General features: G+C 49.4%; 2 protein-coding genes across 2 annotated transcripts in view; both read right to left on the minus strand.

The window, feature by feature from the left end:
• CR1 (complement C3b/C4b receptor 1 (Knops blood group)) overlaps positions 1 to 15,969 on the minus strand; it is a 78,011-nt gene extending 62,042 nt beyond the window's left edge. Inside the window, exons 1-14 of the mRNA XM_071578424.1 lie at positions 15,791 to 15,969; positions 14,795 to 14,941; positions 14,120 to 14,311; positions 13,477 to 13,576; positions 12,883 to 12,968; positions 12,245 to 12,457; positions 11,608 to 11,790; positions 10,519 to 10,707; positions 9,898 to 10,089; positions 8,902 to 9,084; positions 8,524 to 8,712; positions 8,039 to 8,218; positions 7,724 to 7,893; positions 7,431 to 7,581 (exon numbers count right to left, since the gene is read on the minus strand). Coding sequence (XP_071434525.1) covers positions 7,431 to 7,581; positions 7,724 to 7,893; positions 8,039 to 8,218; positions 8,524 to 8,712; positions 8,902 to 9,084; positions 9,898 to 10,089; positions 10,519 to 10,707; positions 11,608 to 11,790; positions 12,245 to 12,457; positions 12,883 to 12,968; positions 13,477 to 13,576; positions 14,120 to 14,311; positions 14,795 to 14,882 — 2,116 coding nt within the window. The 5' untranslated portion in view covers positions 14,883 to 14,941; positions 15,791 to 15,969. The remainder of the gene's footprint in view (positions 1 to 7,430; positions 7,582 to 7,723; positions 7,894 to 8,038; positions 8,219 to 8,523; positions 8,713 to 8,901; positions 9,085 to 9,897; positions 10,090 to 10,518; positions 10,708 to 11,607; positions 11,791 to 12,244; positions 12,458 to 12,882; positions 12,969 to 13,476; positions 13,577 to 14,119; positions 14,312 to 14,794; positions 14,942 to 15,790) is intronic.
• LOC139683405 (membrane cofactor protein-like) lies at positions 699 to 6,403 on the minus strand. The gene is made up of 8 exons (XM_071578506.1): positions 6,244 to 6,403; positions 5,256 to 5,432; positions 4,445 to 4,624; positions 3,816 to 3,998; positions 3,089 to 3,277; positions 2,618 to 2,797; positions 1,928 to 2,127; positions 699 to 1,582 (listed from the first exon to the last, which is right to left on the minus strand). Exons 1-8 carry the CDS (start codon positions 6,317 to 6,319, stop codon positions 1,409 to 1,411), a joined length of 1,359 nt encoding a protein of 452 aa, XP_071434607.1. The 5' UTR covers positions 6,320 to 6,403; the 3' UTR covers positions 699 to 1,408.
• Positions 15,970 to 16,261: the final 292 nt, after the last annotated feature.

The following is a 16,261-nucleotide window of genomic DNA, read 5'->3' on the forward strand; positions in this document are numbered from 1 at the left end:
ATTTGTAATGAGGAACGGGTGTGAGCAAACTGCATCTGTGTCCTGATTAACCCTCTGACAGATCCCATCTGATGTCAGTCAGGACTGCCCAAACACACTCTCAGATACATCCAGGAAGGAACACCCAGTTTTTATTCACACTTATGGGTGTCAGCCCTGCACAGGAAGACACCAGAGTGCCATGTGGGCTCGGGGTGGAGGGGAGTGAGGTGGCACATGGGAGGGTGCAGCCCTGCTCATCTCATGGCCAGGGAGAACTGGAGAAGGTCTGGGAGCACCTCTCCTTGCAGATCTCCTCACCTGGGTGTGGTGAAGCACAGGATGCATCCCAAAGCATCTTTGTGTGCAAACATGGGAGACACCATCTCTCCCCTGGGTGTTGTGCTTTAATTCTAATAACATGTAAAAGCACAAGGCAATGATGCCCTGCAGCAAGTCACTTGTGCAGGAGGTAAAAGCTCCTTCTCCTCCCACCAAGGCTGGTCTGATCCAGCTACCAGGACTCAGGGCTGTGCTGAGCCCACAGTGCCACCCCAGGCACCCCAGGACTGACCCAGCTGCCAGGGCTCAGCTTTCCAGCAGAACCACCACTGGACCATGCTGGAAATCTGCCTAATTTACAAGATTACAAGACCCCCCTGGATACACCTCCACCTTTGTTGCAATCCTGCAGGGAAAGAGCAACCACTGAAACACAGACAGACACAAACTGATCAGTGTTTATTGAGGAACAGGAACAATCTTTGCTGCCTGGTTCTCTACACTTGAACTTACAGCATCTATTCTTAGCATTTGCTTGCCAGAAATAGGGATGTGGAAGATGACACCAACACAAGGCCACAAACCTGTTGCCTGTTTTAAATTCAGGGATACAGCAAAAGTGCCTTCACAAATGCACTTCTTATAAACTGCCCTGAACCAGATGAATAGAAATCAGGAGCTGGATTTACAGGAAATCATGAGCACTTTCCTCACCACTATTTCTAGCAGTGTGAAGGGTGTACACAAACCACAGCCAGAAGATTCCAGCAGAAGCACCTTCAGAGACAACTTCTGGACACTCAGCTCAGCTTCTGTGGACTTCACTCCCCCCTGTCTCAGCTTATCATAGTTAATACAGTGACTTAAATAAGCTCAATTTAATTTCTTGTTATGTTTCCTAGTATAAAATGTGAAACAACATATTAATTAAAGAGCAAATCAAGCTTGTCAGATTTAAAGTGAAGAGTAAGAACCACTCCCTGCTCTGGCATCAAGCATGATAAAAGCAACCACCCATGCACTGGTGATAATTCTTCTGGCTGTAGGTAAGCAAACATAAACCATAGAAACATCCAGAGCCTTTTCAGAGACACTGTGACTGCACAAACTGTGTGTTCACTGAAGGAAACATGATTGTTATAGTGCATTACAGGGCTCCAGTTCTGCTCCAATTTTCCAGTTCTATCTGCAATTTTTTAATCTCCAGAAACAGCTTTTGTATTTCCAGCAGAGCTTTCATTTCTGCTACAGGCACACCACAGTGAAAGAGCGATTTAATGTAATGAACCTCTTCACATACATCAGCACCACCTTCTTTCTTCTGTTAAAAAGTAGAACAAAACAAAGCCCAGAAAACAAGCTTGTAAGGTCGCACTGCAGCAGATGGAGAGCCACCCACCCCTCAGCTCTGAGGCTCACCTGTCCCAACACAGCCCCAACAAGGGCTGCATCCCTCATTTGTACCAGAAAGGAAAAGTTTTTAAGAAATTTAGGCAAATATTTTTCATATTAGAAGTCAGGCAGCATCCACCACCCAGGGACTCAGCCAGACCAGAGGGCTCTGAGCAACCTGGGCTGTGGGAGGTGTCCCATGGCAGGAGGGTGGAATTGGATGGTGTTTAAGATCCCTTCCAACCCAAACCATTCTGTGATTCTGGGTACTTACACACTTGGGCAGTGGTGTCCAGTTGCCCCCAGGCAAACACGTGGCTGTCCAAGAGCCTTCTAAGGACATGTTTCCATTGTCTGAAAACTGATATCCAGGGGCACATTCCAAAGTAACAGTTTCATTGATCTGGTACCAGGTTTTATCATCCAAAGGGCTTTTCAGCCCTCCATAGGCCACTTGAGGTCGTGGACACAGAACTGAAAGGAAAACCCACACCAGAAAGCAGCTTAACAAGGGGATCAGTTACAGGGGCAGAAAAAAATATGACATTTGTGAAGACTGAGCCAGTGCAGAGGAACTTAAATATGAAAGCAAAAATACCTCCCCAGGTCTTCAAGAGGGGAGGGTGAAGGTCAAAGCAGCCCCTGAGAGGTGGTGTGAATTTGTTCCAGATTTGCTGATTTTTGGCAGTGTCTCAATTCAGGCATCCCCATGGTGGGAATGGACATTTGGGGCACTGAAGAGGAAGTCAGTGAAGTCCCCACCTGTCTTAGAGCCTCCTTTCTACATGACTGTCAAAAAAACCTCAACTACTGCCTTGTAAACAGCAGCTTTGGGAAGTTTGTTTCTTCTGCAAAGAGGGGAAGGCCCTGGGAGAGCCCTCAGGACAGGCAGAGCTGTGAACTGCTGCACCCCAAACTCTCTGCACTGCACCAGGAGCCAGCCCAGTGCCTGGCTGGAACTCACCTGGCTGGCAGGTGGGCACGGGGGGGTCCCAGGTGCCATCAGCCTGGCACTGACTCTCTGTAGCACCACTCAGCACGAAGCCTTCATCACAGGAGAACTGCAGGGCCACCCCATAGGGAAAGGTGAACCTCTGGGGGATCATCCTGCCCCTCTCGACCGTGGGCTTGGGGCACCGAACCGCTGCAGGGAGAGAGCAGAGGTGGGAGTGGGGTCTGGCTGCTGCCCTTCCCCAGGGACAGCAGAGAGCAGGGCAGGGGGCAGAGCTGCTCCTCCTGCCTGCCTGATGGCCACCACTTAGGAGAACCAGAGTTGTCTCATTTCCAGATGGTCCATCCCCACCCTGCAGCTGTCAAGCCTGTGAAGGAAGCAGGATCTCCAGACAGCCTTGCTCACTTTGAACCCACTTGTGCCAAGTGTTGCACCCAGGTCCTGGCTTCAGCCTGGTCCCACACAGGAGAAACCACTACTCACCCCTGCACTCTGGGGCAGGTCCACTCCATGTCAGGTTCTCCCCATCGTCAGAGGTGCAATAGATGGATTCGTCCCCGATGAGGGACAGACCCTCCACACAGGTGTACTTGACTTCAAATCCATATGGGAACACCTTGGTCCCCAAGGCAGAGTGCTGCCCCTTGGTGATTTGTGGAGGGGGATCACAGACTAGGAGAGGAGAAAGGAAAAATTAAGATTTTCTTCATTCCATTAGGGAGACAATGAAGGGAAGTAACAGGAGAAGTGGGTTCTTGATGTTTATTCTAAATGTTGCTCTCTTCAAAGTCCTTCTTGCCTCTTACCAGCTTTGGCCCTGACTCTACCAGTGTTCCCAGACTTCCCCAGCTATCAAACCCAACCTGGCAGCATGGGCCCAGTACCCCTCCCCTGCAGCCAGCCCTCCCTTATCCCCTCCTCTTTCCATGAGAAATGACCCTGCTCATAAAGCGGGTCAGGGAATGGTGAGTACCATAAACCCCTTGCACAGTGCTCTGAGAAATGCCTGCAAGTCCCATTAGTCAGTGGGTTTAATGACTTAGAGTTTTGATAGATTATGAAAACATTAAAGCCCTTTAATGCTGCAACTTGAGCCCCTTCTCCTAACACCTTCTCTGAAGAGTCATGCTCAGGTCATGTGATTTTCTCCCTGGTGTTTCTACCCATGGATGTCATTCCCAGCCCCACCATGCTCACTGTTCACACTCACCCCTGTCACAGTATGGGATGGGGGGTCTCCACATCCCATCAGATGAGCACTGGCTCCTCTGGCTGCCCTTCAGCACGTAGCCAAGGTCACACTGGAACTCCACCTGCTGCCCGAAGGTGTATTCGGCTTTCCTGGCACTGATCTCTCTCCCGTGGGGGATAACTGGGGTGGGACACTGCACCTCTAAGGAACACCAGCATCAGAAAGGAAACATTTACACAGGGAAGATTTCCCACAGTGTTGGTTTGCTGACCCAGTGAACCTGCCAGACAGCCTGTTGATGCCAACAGACGGCTCCAACCAGACCTGGCATGCTCAGGGATCGTAATTTATACAATAATAACCATTTCTCTTGGAAGGCAGAACAACCTGAGCCCTGTGATTGTGCTGATGGGATGGCATGTCACTAACTGCAGCACTGCATCATTGTTTGACCAGGTAAATAACCAACAGGAGCTGCAGCTTTTCCTTTCCAGCCACGCCACCCCTTGAACAGCAAAATTATTACCAGTGAGAGCCAAAGCTGCTCAGCAAAGCCCTGCTTGGCACAGCAGCACTAGCAGGTGTTTTGGAAACGATGTTATTAAATTGGTGTTTTGCTGGCAAAGCAAAGGAAATGTTGTACTTACTCTGGCAAAGTTTTGGGACTGCAGACCATGTGAAATTTTTAAGACAGGTCGTTGTTGGAGACACTCCAGGGATCAAAGTGAAACCGCGATGGCAGGAGTAGGTCACGGTTGTCCCAACTATAAACTTGTACTCATGGTTTAGGTTTGCGTTGCTGACGGCAGGAGGGTGGGAACACTGACCTGGTGCCAGAGCAGGGGACAACAGGGACCCTCAGAGCTGGGAGGTGACAACAGGGACCCTCAGGGCTGGGAGGTGACAACAGGGACCCTCAGGGCTGGGAGGTGACTACAGGGACCCTCGGAGCTGAGAGGTGACAACAGGGACCCTCAGAGCTGGGAGGTGACAACAGGGACCCTTGGAGCTGGGAGGTGACAATAGGGACCCTCGGAGCTGGGAGGTCTCCCCAGGGACCTGCTGGGATGAAGCTGAGCCCTGCCTTGGTGGAAATCCCAGAAAGAAGAGAGGGACAGCAGCCACCCTGCTGCTGTGGGGTATGAGGTGAACAGAAAGGGGAAAATAATGGGGAAAATTCACCAAAAGGTGTGAACTTCATAAGAATCTGTGTTCTCATGCACTTCTGTGTGCAAGACACAGAACCCTTGGTGTGCCCTGCAGTAAGGGACAGCCCTGCCACCCTCCCCAGGGCCATGGAAGAGCAGAGGGGCAGTCCTGCCACCCAACAGCACCCAGCGCAGCTCCCAGTGCTGCCCACCCTCCAATCCCACTCCTGCAAGCACTGCACATGCTTTCAGTGACATACAGGCAGGGTAATTCCACCTGGCCAAGGTAAGGAGAGAGCCCTGTGTGTACCTGGGATGCAGGTGAGCACCCGTGGGTACCACAGGCCAACGGGCAGGCACTGCGCCTTGCTGGCACCGCCGGGCTGGTAGCCGGCATCGCACTCCAGCGTGGCTGTGCTGCCAGCGGTGAAGTTCTGGGCAGATCTCAGCTGACCATTGGAAATTCGAGGCACTGGACATTGGAGCTCTGTGGATCACCCAAAAAAAGGGCTTTTCAGTGGTGTTCTTACTGTCTCTGCAGCTCCACATGGCGAGAGAAGACAAAGCGGTTTAATGAAGGCAGCAATTAAGGCAGAGGGTTTAGGGATTAATGAGCATCTTGAGGAGCCACCGATAGGACTCCAAATGTGTGAGATTTCCTTTCCACACAATCAAACACTATTTCTGCCCCTTCCTTGGAGCAGGGAGGTGCTGGGTTGAGTTGTGCATGCTTGGGAATTTCCCCCCAAAGTCTTGTTTATAAAAGAACCATCAACTTCCACACAGAAGCTGCAAATTATCCCCCTTCCTCAAGACATTCATTACTCAGCAAAGCTGCACTTCTGTTCTGAGGTCAGCCTGTCTGACAATGCACCAGCTGCCTTTACCGTGTCTCTGGGTTCCCTCAGGGCTGAGGCATCAGCCTCAGTATCACAGAATCAATCATAGAATCATGGAATGGTTTGGGTTAGAAGGGACTTCAAAACCCATCTCATCCCACCCCCTGCCATGAGCAGGGACACCTTCCACCAGCCCAGGTTGCTCCAAGCCCTGTCCAACCTGGATGTGGACACTTCTCTGGGCAACCTCTGCCAGGGTCTCCCCACCCTCACAGGGAAGAATTTCTTCCTAATATCCAATCTACACCTTCTCTCCCACACCTTTGTCCTATCACTCTGTGCCTTGTAAAAACTCCCTCTCCCACCTTCTTGAAGCCCCTTTAGGTGCTGAAAGGTGCTATAAGGTCTTCCAAAAAAAGCCCACAGAAGCAAAGAAAAGGAGGAGAGGAAAACACTCACCGAGACTCCCAGTCAGCTGCAGCACAAGCACCAGCAGTGCCAGGAGCTGCCCTGGTGGGCACAGGAGCCCTGGCATGGTGTGAAGAGCTGCCAGCCCAGCACTGTGGGAAGGAGAGATCCTCTCCCTGCCAACAGCTCGCTGGGGAAGGGGAAGCAACTGTGGGAAGTTGGGGACAGGCCATGCAAACCACAGTAACACCACCCCCTCCCCAGCCCTTCTGACCTGCCCAAGGCCAGGGCTGCCCTCCCCAAGCTCCCCAGCAAGGCTGTGCCTTGGGAGGAAAGGCTGCTCTGTCCTCTTCCCTGGTGGGAAAAGAGGGAATAAAGGTATTTTAGAGCTGGAGCCACTCTGGCCTCTTCTCTGAAGCACTTTTATTCCATGCTTACACCAAGCAATATTTATTCATGTACTTTATATACTATATATACTTCATATATATTAAATAAATACTTTCCTTTACTATAGATAGGATAGGATTATTAAAAGCCAGACAGAGCTATCATTGCAAGTGCACTTTTATTGTAATCTCGTGGTGAAGGAGTCCTGGTCCCATCACAAGATGCAGGGTCCACACAGCACTTCCCCTTTACTGCAGAAAAAAACCAGCCATTTCTTTCTTTACACTTTTATTTTCTCTTGGTGCACACACAAAGACGTGGCACTGCCATGTCCTGGGATCCATCCATCCTGTTTGGGAAGAAAACCTGGCAGTTTTGTTTTGCTAGAAGACAGGCTTTGAAGTTTTCTTGGCCACAAGGAAACTAATTATGCAGTGAGGTGGTTGTTCACCATAATGAATGCACTGGGCTATACTGGACTGAAGAGATGCAGCAGCTGTGAGGGGAGTGTGAGTTGGTGACTCTCAGCAGGTTCATGACTGTTTGTACCACAAAAATTTACTTTCCACTCAGTTCCTTTCTAACTGTGTGTTGTCAGTGTAAGAAACAGGTCTAAATGTAAAGCTTTGAAAGGTATAAAGTGATGTACAGCCTTAAACCAGTGAGCTCTAACAGAAAGAGTCAGAAGTCACTTTGACTCCTCATGTGACCAAATCTGTTCTGTGGCCAATTGCTAAATTTTGTTTTGGCTGCTTAAGCATTAGCACAAATTACAAAGTCATTAAAAATCCTCAGTCAGCATCACTGTTGGAAGGATAGTTCTTACAATACCAGTGATACCAATCAGCTGTATCCTGTGATTTTTAGCTCCTTTTCAAGTTTCTGGATCTCCAGGTAGAGTTTCTTGACTTCCAGCAGGGTTTTCAGTTCTTCCAGAGGAATTCCACACTGGAAAGCTTCTTCATTTTTAAGAATTTTCTCACAGGTATCACGCTTTTTCTGTAAAAGAACCAAAACAAAGACAGGATGAGACTCCCCTGCAGGGTGACAAAGCAACCCCCCTCATGAAATTGGACCAGAGCTATTCCAGAGTGTACATGGGGCAAGATACAGGAGCACCTGGGCAGGTGGTGGTACTTACACAGGTGGCTGGTGGTATCCAGGTGCCATTAGCTGAGCAGGTACTTTTTGAAGGCAGCCCTGGTCGACCATCACGTGGGCAGGAGAAGGACAGGGTTTCATTCACAGCATACCACATTTTGCTTGGGTGAATCACTAAATCATCCTGCCGTGGGGGTTTGGAACACTGAACTGAAAGGGAAATGCAAGTCAAAAAGTAATGTAAAGGGAGGAGGAGATGGAGGAAAAAACACTCGGCAAATTCCACCCATTGCTCGTGACACAACTGAGCAGCACCCCCGGGCTGTGGGGGGCATCTGCCCAGTCTGGAACTCACCTGGCTGGCAGGTGGGCAGAGGAGGGTCCCAGGTGCCATCAGCCTGGCACTGACTCTCTGTAGCACCACGCAGGGCAAAGCCTTCATCACAGGAGAACTGCAGGGCCACCCCATAGGAAAAGGTGAACCTCTGGGGGATCATCCTGCCCCTCTCAATCGTGGGCTTGGGGCACCGAACCACTGCGGGGAGAGAGCAGAGGTGGGAGCAGGGTCTGGCTGCTGCCCTTCCCCAGGGACAGCAGGGAGCAGGGCAGGGGGCAGAGCTGCTCCTCCTCATGCTCTCTGCAGCAGCTTTGTACTCCAGTGCAATAACTGCCCCTCAGCTGCCTGCTGAAGGAGACCCTGAGGTGTTACTGAACAGCTCCTGGTGTTGAGACATTGGCACAGGAGCTGCACTGCTTAATCCACTCTGGGTCTGAAGCTCCTGGAGCTGGGGCTTAGGCAGGTCCTGGCTTCAGGAGATCCACACAGGAGAAACTACTCACCCTTGCACTCTGGGGCAGGGCCACTCCATGCCAGGTTCTCCCCATCGTCGGAGGTGCAGTAGATGGATTCGTCCCCGATGAGGGACAGACCCCTCTCACAGGTGTAGGTCACCTTGGCACCATAGAGGAACTGCTTGCCACCCAAGCCAGAGTGCTGCCCATTGGAGATTTGTGGAGGGGGGCCACAGACTGGGGAATAAAGGGAATTGATAAGAAATGTGCAATTATCATATTCAGGTGAGAATCCAAATCAGTACAAAGTTTTGTTTGTTGTGAGGTGTATTCACAAGAAGTTGCTGCCTGGCATCTCACACCAGCTCAAGGCCTGATGGCTGTTTCTCAGCACAAGAACTCTTCTCATCTCTGTGTCACACGTACCTTTGTCACAAAAGGGCAGTGCAGGAGCCCAGGTTGCATCAGCCTGACACTCAGTTGAGTCTGGGCCATAGAGGAAAAAGCCCTCATCACATGCCAGCCTCACTCGGGTGCCAACTGTGTAGTCCTTTTTGCTCTGATAAACCTCTACTGCATGATGAACATCTGGCTTTGGGCAATGAGGTTCTAGAAACAACAGAAAATAAAAGATGTCATGGATTTCCAGAAAGAACTCCAGTGATGATGCTTTCTGTGGAGAACACAGTTACCAAGGTATCTCAACCCTGGACAAAAGATGCCTCTCCTCCAAATGCAGGTCTCAGCACTTCCTCTGTAACCCCAAAGGTCCAGGACAAAGGGATTGTCCATGTCCTGATGCTGGCTGCCCTGGGAGGTGGAGCAGGCTCTTTCCTCCTGCCAAGGTTTTCCTGAGCTTTGGGGCTCAGGTTGCTTCCAGCAGCTCCTGAGCTTTGCTGTGGTGCCCCATTGCTGGGTTAGGAGTTTGAGCAATGTCAGTTGTTTATGCTGTTGCATTTTCTTCTGAAAGGAAATGCATTGAGAACATCTGCTGTTCCCAAGCCTCATGTCAGCAAACCATCCCAAAACACAAACCACATCCCCTTCCAGCTGGGTAAATGTCTTCCAGGCTTCCTAGGAACCTCCTACCCCTCTAGAAGCTTCCAACACACCATCCCTTGCAGGCCACCTGCCCCAGACACGAGCTCAGCTCCACCAAGACCCCATACTTTTTCCAAGGCAATATAATCATCCACCTGGATCTTTTGCTGCCTATATATTGCAAGTTAACAGAGGAGAATGAGATTTGGGGACATGTGGCAATGAAGCAAAATTCTCTTTGGCTTCTACCATCACCATCTAAGGCCACATGTCGATTTTTTGGGATTGTCAGTAGCCAACTACACTGTACAGAGTAACTCAAATCTTATGGTCAAACATAAGCAGTCACCAAATCAACATGTTTCACAAACTCTGTCCCACCTTGAACACACTCTGGAGCTGCTGGATCCCACCTGCCATCACTCCCACACCAAAGTGTGATGCTGCTGCCATGACCTTTGAAAGCAAATCCATCTTGGCACGTAACTTCCAGTCTCTGTCCATACACATAATAGTCCTTCTCGTCCCATGTGTGCTTTCTGTATGGGATGTCTGGATTTGAGCAACGAATTCCTGAGAAATGACAAGTGTTAGCAAGTGTGAAAACATGGCAAAGTCAACTGGGTGACAGCAGGTTCGTTGTGAGAAGAAGGAAGAATGTTTTATAGGACAGAGACATGTCACGGCATTAAATCTGCCCCCAGACCATCCCTGGGGATGGAATGTTTGCCATGCAGACTTCCTGTTGGATGGAACAAAGAACCCTTGACACCACAATGGCTATTTCAGACCAGAATGCAGAGCTGGTAAATAGAGCAAAGAAAACTCTGCAGCTGGGGAATAAATCAAAGCAACTCAAAAGTCACAGCACAGACCAGTGTGGCATCAAGCTGGGCCCCTGCAGCAACCCCACCCCACTCTCCACACAGCAGCAAACCACAGGCAGTTCCCTCATTCAACAGTTTCACCAGATCACAAGTGAGCCAAAGGGACAAGACTTACTCTGACAGGCTGGAGGAGTTTCACTCCACATGAAGTTGGGCAGACACCGGATGTGCCACGTGGTTTCTCCGGCGCTGAACTGGTGGCCCTCCTGGCACTCGTAGGTGACCACGGTGTCCACAGGGAACAGATTGCCAGCAAGTCTGGCTTTAATGGCATTATACACATGTGGAGGGTCATCACAGCTACCTGGAGTGAGACAGCAACTCAGGGACGTTGCCAGTGGGACAGCAACGAGGCCCGTGATGGCACCAGAGAATTTGGGTGAAAGTCCAGGGGTCACTGTTCATTCTGAGGTGCACTTAATGACCCAAGTTCAGAAATGGTAAAGGAGACAAATAGAGACACATGAGTATGTTTTTTCCCTGGAGAGAGACTTTTCACAAGGGCACAGAGGGACAGGACAAGGGGAAATGGCCTCAAGATGAAGGAGGGTGGATTTAGATCAGATATAGGGAAGAAATTCTTCCCTGTGAGGGTGGGAGGCCCTGGCACAGGTTGCCCAGAGAAGCTGTGGCTGCTCCACCCCTAGAAGTGTTCCAGGCCAGGTTGGATGGGTCTTGGAGCAGCCTGGGCTAGTGGAATAGCAAGGGGGTGGAATGAGATGAGGTTTAAGGTCCCTTCCCACCCAAACCTTTCAGTGATTTTGGACTGCATGGTTATATTCACTGTTAGAACAGAGATTCAATTTCTCATCAAGTTTATACTACCTGAGGCTCTAACAACAAACTTTGAAAGCATTAAATATAGAAAGGTTAATTTAGCCCCTTTGAATTGTAGTGAGAAGTGCTCTGCAGCTCGAACAGGGCAAGGCTTTAGTCTCTGTGGCCCCAAGTCATAAATTCCTAAAGTCACCTTAGTGCCACAGAGAGATTTGCCCCCCCAAAAAACCCAAAAATTTCAATCTTAGAGCCACTCCTTTCATGACAATGCTTTTTAGGTGGGTGAGAACTTCAGTGAGTGTGGCAGGATTTGATCACAGGTTGGGCTCGATGACCTTGGAGGTGTTTTCCAACCTTAACGAGTGTACAGTTCCCTGAAGCAAAGCTGCTGGGGCAGGGGGAGCAGTGGTGGCACCATCACACTTACTGAGCTGGCAGAGTGGCAGGGGAGGGTCCCACAGGTTGCTGTCCCTGCACGTGGAGGTGTCGCTGCCATTCAGGGTGTAGCGCAAGTTACAGTCGAACATTACGGTGTCTCCGTAGGTGTATTCAGACCTGTAGCCACTCAGCAGCTTCCCATTCTCCACCCTTGGAGGCTCACAGGTCACCACTGTGCCAGGGAAATGCCACCACTTAGGCTCAAGAGGGGAGATGAGGGTACTAAAAACATTCTCACTGCTAAGGACACATCCCCAGAACAGGCTGAAAACGGATGTGACCAGGCACTTGAGGTGGTGGGTTTGTACACCTTATTCCATTTTACAGCAGTTTTTTATTAAGGCAAAGCATAATAAGAACACAGGGAAGGCAGCAGGTATCACAGCAGGGTTTGGAGGTGCTACATATCACACAGGCCAGCAGCTAAGGCTGGTCTGTGAACACCAATCAAATCCCATTCCCATGTCCTTGCTGACATGATGGGAGACCCTGATTCCTGTTACATCTACCAGACTCAGAGGGTCTCCTCTGCCAGAGGTGATTGCAGCAAGATGGAGGAGAGAGAAGGTTCCAAGGAAGAAAACAGCTCAGCAGAGAAGAGCAGGGGCTGTGAAGGGGCAGCTCACCTTTGCACTCTGGAGCTGGACTGCTCCACACACCATTGACATTGTCTGTGGTTGTGCAGAAAATAGAGGCATCTCCCACCAGGGATAAAGGTCTCTCTGCCCTCCTGGTGCTGCGGCACCGGTAAGTGATGGAGTCTCCATACACAAAGAGCTCCTTGTCAACCCCACTGTGCTCCCCATCAGCTATTTCTGGAGGGGGTTCACATGGTATCACTGTGGAATCAGGGGGAAGTGGCAATGGGAAGAAAGAAGAAGAGAAAAATAATTTAGTTCATTTTAAACCAAAGGTTTGCTAAGAAAAAAGATGAAACACAAGGTGCCAGCAGGGTCAGAAATTCAGGGCAGGTCTCAAGGGAGCTGCACACCAGCCTGAAGGCAGCAGAGCTCTGACCAGGCACTGAGGGGTTTGGGGATATTCCAGTCTCACATGCAGCTGCCTCACTCCCAGAGAGTGAATAAATATTTCTGGAGGATGATGCAGGAAGGAAAACACAAATTAAAAATGTCTTTCCAGGCTCCACCACGCATTGAAATGCCAAAATCCTCAGCAGAGCAACGCAACAGCTTCTTTATCCAGCCCCAGTCACATTCCAGATAATTAAAGGATAGATAATAGGTAATTAAGGAACTCTACTTACCCTCACAAATGGGAATATCTCTGTCCCACGTAACAACCTCGTTTCTAACCACACAATTAATCTGAGAACTTCCAAGCAGTCTGTACCTGTGTGAAACGGGAGGGAATTACTCAGCAAAATTAGTTCTGATGTATTACCAATAACATCACCATCAGGATGCTTTGGGCTTCCTTGTCACAATTACAGCAGACCAGAAACTGGCAATCAGTGTCATTTGTTTCAAGGACACACTAGCTTTTGGTAAGAGCATTTTTTAAATTACAAAAATGACATGTTTCCAAGGAAAAACATCTCCCTTATCAGCTGGCTGTAGCTACTCCAACAGCTCTGAGTTCAGAGTTTGTGCCTTTCCTTCTAAAGATACTGAAACACTGGGAAAGAACTTGAGTTTGTGAAGAATTGCCTCAAAGCAGGAGATTAAGATAGTCAGTCTCAGAGCTCTCAAATTAAAACTTAAAAGGTATTTCACTCAGGGTCTGCATCTACCTACACTGGCGAGGCTTCTGACAGCACAGGCTTTAATCTAGAGGGGAAAATCCTTGGAAAAACAGCTGGAGAAGAAGAGGTCCTATGGCCCAGGTGCTCCTGGCTTACCCAGTGTTGCAGGTGAAGTTCACTGAAGATCCCAGACTGAGCTTCCCTGCCAGGATGGCTCTGCCATTGGGTGGCTCCCCGGGAAAGGTGCACGGCTTGGCTGGGGACAACAGCACTCAGTCAGCAAGGGGATGCATCAGAGACCTCCAGATTCCCCTTCTAACCCGAAATTACTTCATGCTTCACAATGCTGGCAAGACCTGCTGCCTCTGTGGGGTTTGCTGTAACCCCGGAGAGCGTGACAGCATCTCCTCACAGACAAAAGATTCTCCTACTGCAAGTCAAATACTGTTTCTGACCCAAGCGTTACAAAGTGCCTGAGCAGAAGAACATCCTTTGATGTGAAAGGCAGCCATCATGAGAGCAGATTTCAACTCCTGCCATCACTGACAGTATTCAGTGGAATAAAACCAGTGCTTCCTGTCAGGGGATTCATCTCCTACCATCCCCTGGGCTCACTTTGGGTACTGATCCAACAAAATGAGCTGACAGCATCAGCAAACAAACACATCAAAAGTAACAGGATCACAGAATGGTTTGGGTTGGAAGGAACCTTAAAGATCATTTTGTTCCAACTCCCTCCCATGGGCAGGGACACCTTCCACCAGACCAGGAAGACCAAGTTAACCCAAAATATACTCACGCGTACACATGTCCTTTGATCCATGCCACTTCCCACTCCTGCCACAGACAAGGACACTGGGGACATTGGCAGCTTTCACATAACCTGGACGACAGGTGTATTCTGCTCTGGAATTATAGGGGAATCTGGCCATGCCCTGGGGCTGCTCCTTGAGCTCTGCAGATTGGAGACGTGGTGGAGGATCACAGAGACCTGCCAGGAGAAGCTCCATCAGAAAGGTGCTGGGAGGAAAAGCAGTGGGATTTCAGGCCTGATTCACTCTGAAGGTGCAGGTGAGGACACTTTGGTGTCCCAAAGACTCCTCAAAGCAAAGAGGAGAAGTGCAGCCTGTGGCTGGCTGAGGATGGCTGTGGTTGGCAGGGACCAGGAGGATCATCACCCCTCCAGGTCCTGCTCCTCACACCTCACCCAGCAGTCTCCAAGGCTGGTCACAAAGTCCAGATTAAGCATTTTTATTTCCTAGTTAGTACAAATGATTGCACTTCCTCAGCTAGAATAAATTTGTATCTACTTTCCACAGAAAGGAAAAGGAAGCAAAGGAAGATGGACTCAGATCACAAAGATTTACAACGCTCTTGAAATGCAAAGGCAATGAGGAAAAGAGAAGGATCCAAGTCTTGTGAAACCCAACAGAAGGTTTTCCTTCAGTTTATCCTGATGGACTCACTCACTTACTCTGGACAGCCACAATGAGGGCAGCAGTGAGGAATGACCCGAGGACAGCAGCCTGATCCCTCTGCCTCCCCAGCTCCAGAGCTGACATGTTTATTCCTGGCTGGAAATCCCACAGATGTTACCACATTCTTCTCCTAAGACAACTGTCTGCAAAAACAGTAGAGGGGTATTTACTCTGAGGGTCAACACAGCTCATAGGAACAGGTCTTGTTTCTCCATCCCTGAGCAGTTCCTACAGTCGTGGCTGGGGAGCAGAAGGAGCAGGAATTTAATTCCTTTTCTGGAAGTAAAAAAAAAAACCAAGACAGACTAATAACTTCACTCAAACCATAGAATAAACACCTCAGTTTGTCAGGTTCAACTTAAACCCACTATATTGTTCTTCCCAGCCAACCTAATACCTGCAAGGCCACGAGTTTGTACCTTCTGGGAAAAGTTCCCTGACACTTATCTTATGGGTAAACATTTTATTTTTAGCAATAAATCTCTTGGAAGTAAATTCCTAGGCAGGTGAAATCCTGCTGAAGTCACCCTAACAATAAATTACTCCCAGAGAGGAGTATCTAAGCAAAAAGTTACATCAGTTTTGTGCAAACATGAACTGAGTAAAGCTGCAGAACATAGAAGTCAATCAAATCAAACTGCTTTACAAAATGGAATTTAACTGCAATTTGCACTAGCCTGGCACCCCTAGAGATCAGGAAGAATCCTCTGTGTTACCCAGGATCATTTATGAGCCAAAACTCTCCCAATGTTGCATATCCTCCAAGTACCTGCCTTCCTCCAGGAAACAAGGATCTTCCTCGATGTTTTTTGCCCTAAACCCAACACTTCCTTGGCTGTTTCATTCCTCTGCCTTTCTTTCAGTTCTAGGTACAACTTCTGGCATAATTTGACTTAATTTACTGGTCTTTGTGCCTGCTGGAGTTGCACAAAAGCTCCAACCCAAGTTCCCAAGAGCAACAGGTCAAGCTGCATGGCTCAAAGTTGTCTTACCTGGAGGTCTGGAAGCAGGAGATGGAGACCTGGAGTGTTCAGCACTTGCAAGACAAAGGAGTGACTGTTCTCCTCCAGTCCCCAGGCACAGCTAAAGGAGGAGTTATGATACGCCCACATGCTCAGCTATGGCTCCATGGAGGAAAGTTTTCTGCAGAATTCTGCAGAAACCAAAGTCATGCCAACTGACCCATAAATCATTAACTCCTCCCGAGCTAGAAGGAAGTCCTTTATTCAACCCACAAAGCAAAACACTAATAAAAACTGAATGCAACCCAAGCAGATGTTGAAATTGTTTGGTTTTTTGTGTGGAGTTGCCAAGCCTTTGTTGAAATGATCCTTGCTGAGCTGCTCCACTGGGCAGCAATGGCACAGGGCCTGTGCAGGACCTCAGGAACACTGGGGGTGCCTCCTCAGGGGGGACACGACAACCACCATCCCTTCTGACCTGCAGCCCACAGCCTGCATTCA

Source organism: Pithys albifrons, chromosome 28, assembly GCF_047495875.1.
Source record: "Pithys albifrons albifrons isolate INPA30051 chromosome 28, PitAlb_v1, whole genome shotgun sequence".
Classification (NCBI taxonomy): domain Eukaryota; kingdom Metazoa; phylum Chordata; class Aves; order Passeriformes; family Thamnophilidae; genus Pithys; species Pithys albifrons.

Bases quoted from the DNA above. Each gene is read 5' to 3' on its own strand.
- LOC139683405 (XM_071578506.1), bottom strand. From the start codon at position 6,319: ATGCCAGGGCTCCTGTGCCCACCAGGGCAGCTCCTGGCACTGCTGGTG. The intron at 4,625-5,255 runs GTACACACAGGG...CTCTGGCACCAG, and splicing joins GGTGCTCACCTGCATCCCAG to GTCAGTGTTCCCACCCTCCT. The intron at 3,999-4,444 runs GTAAGTACAACA...GGTGTTCCTTAG, and splicing joins AGTCCCAAAACTTTGCCAGA to AGGTGCAGTGTCCCACCCCA.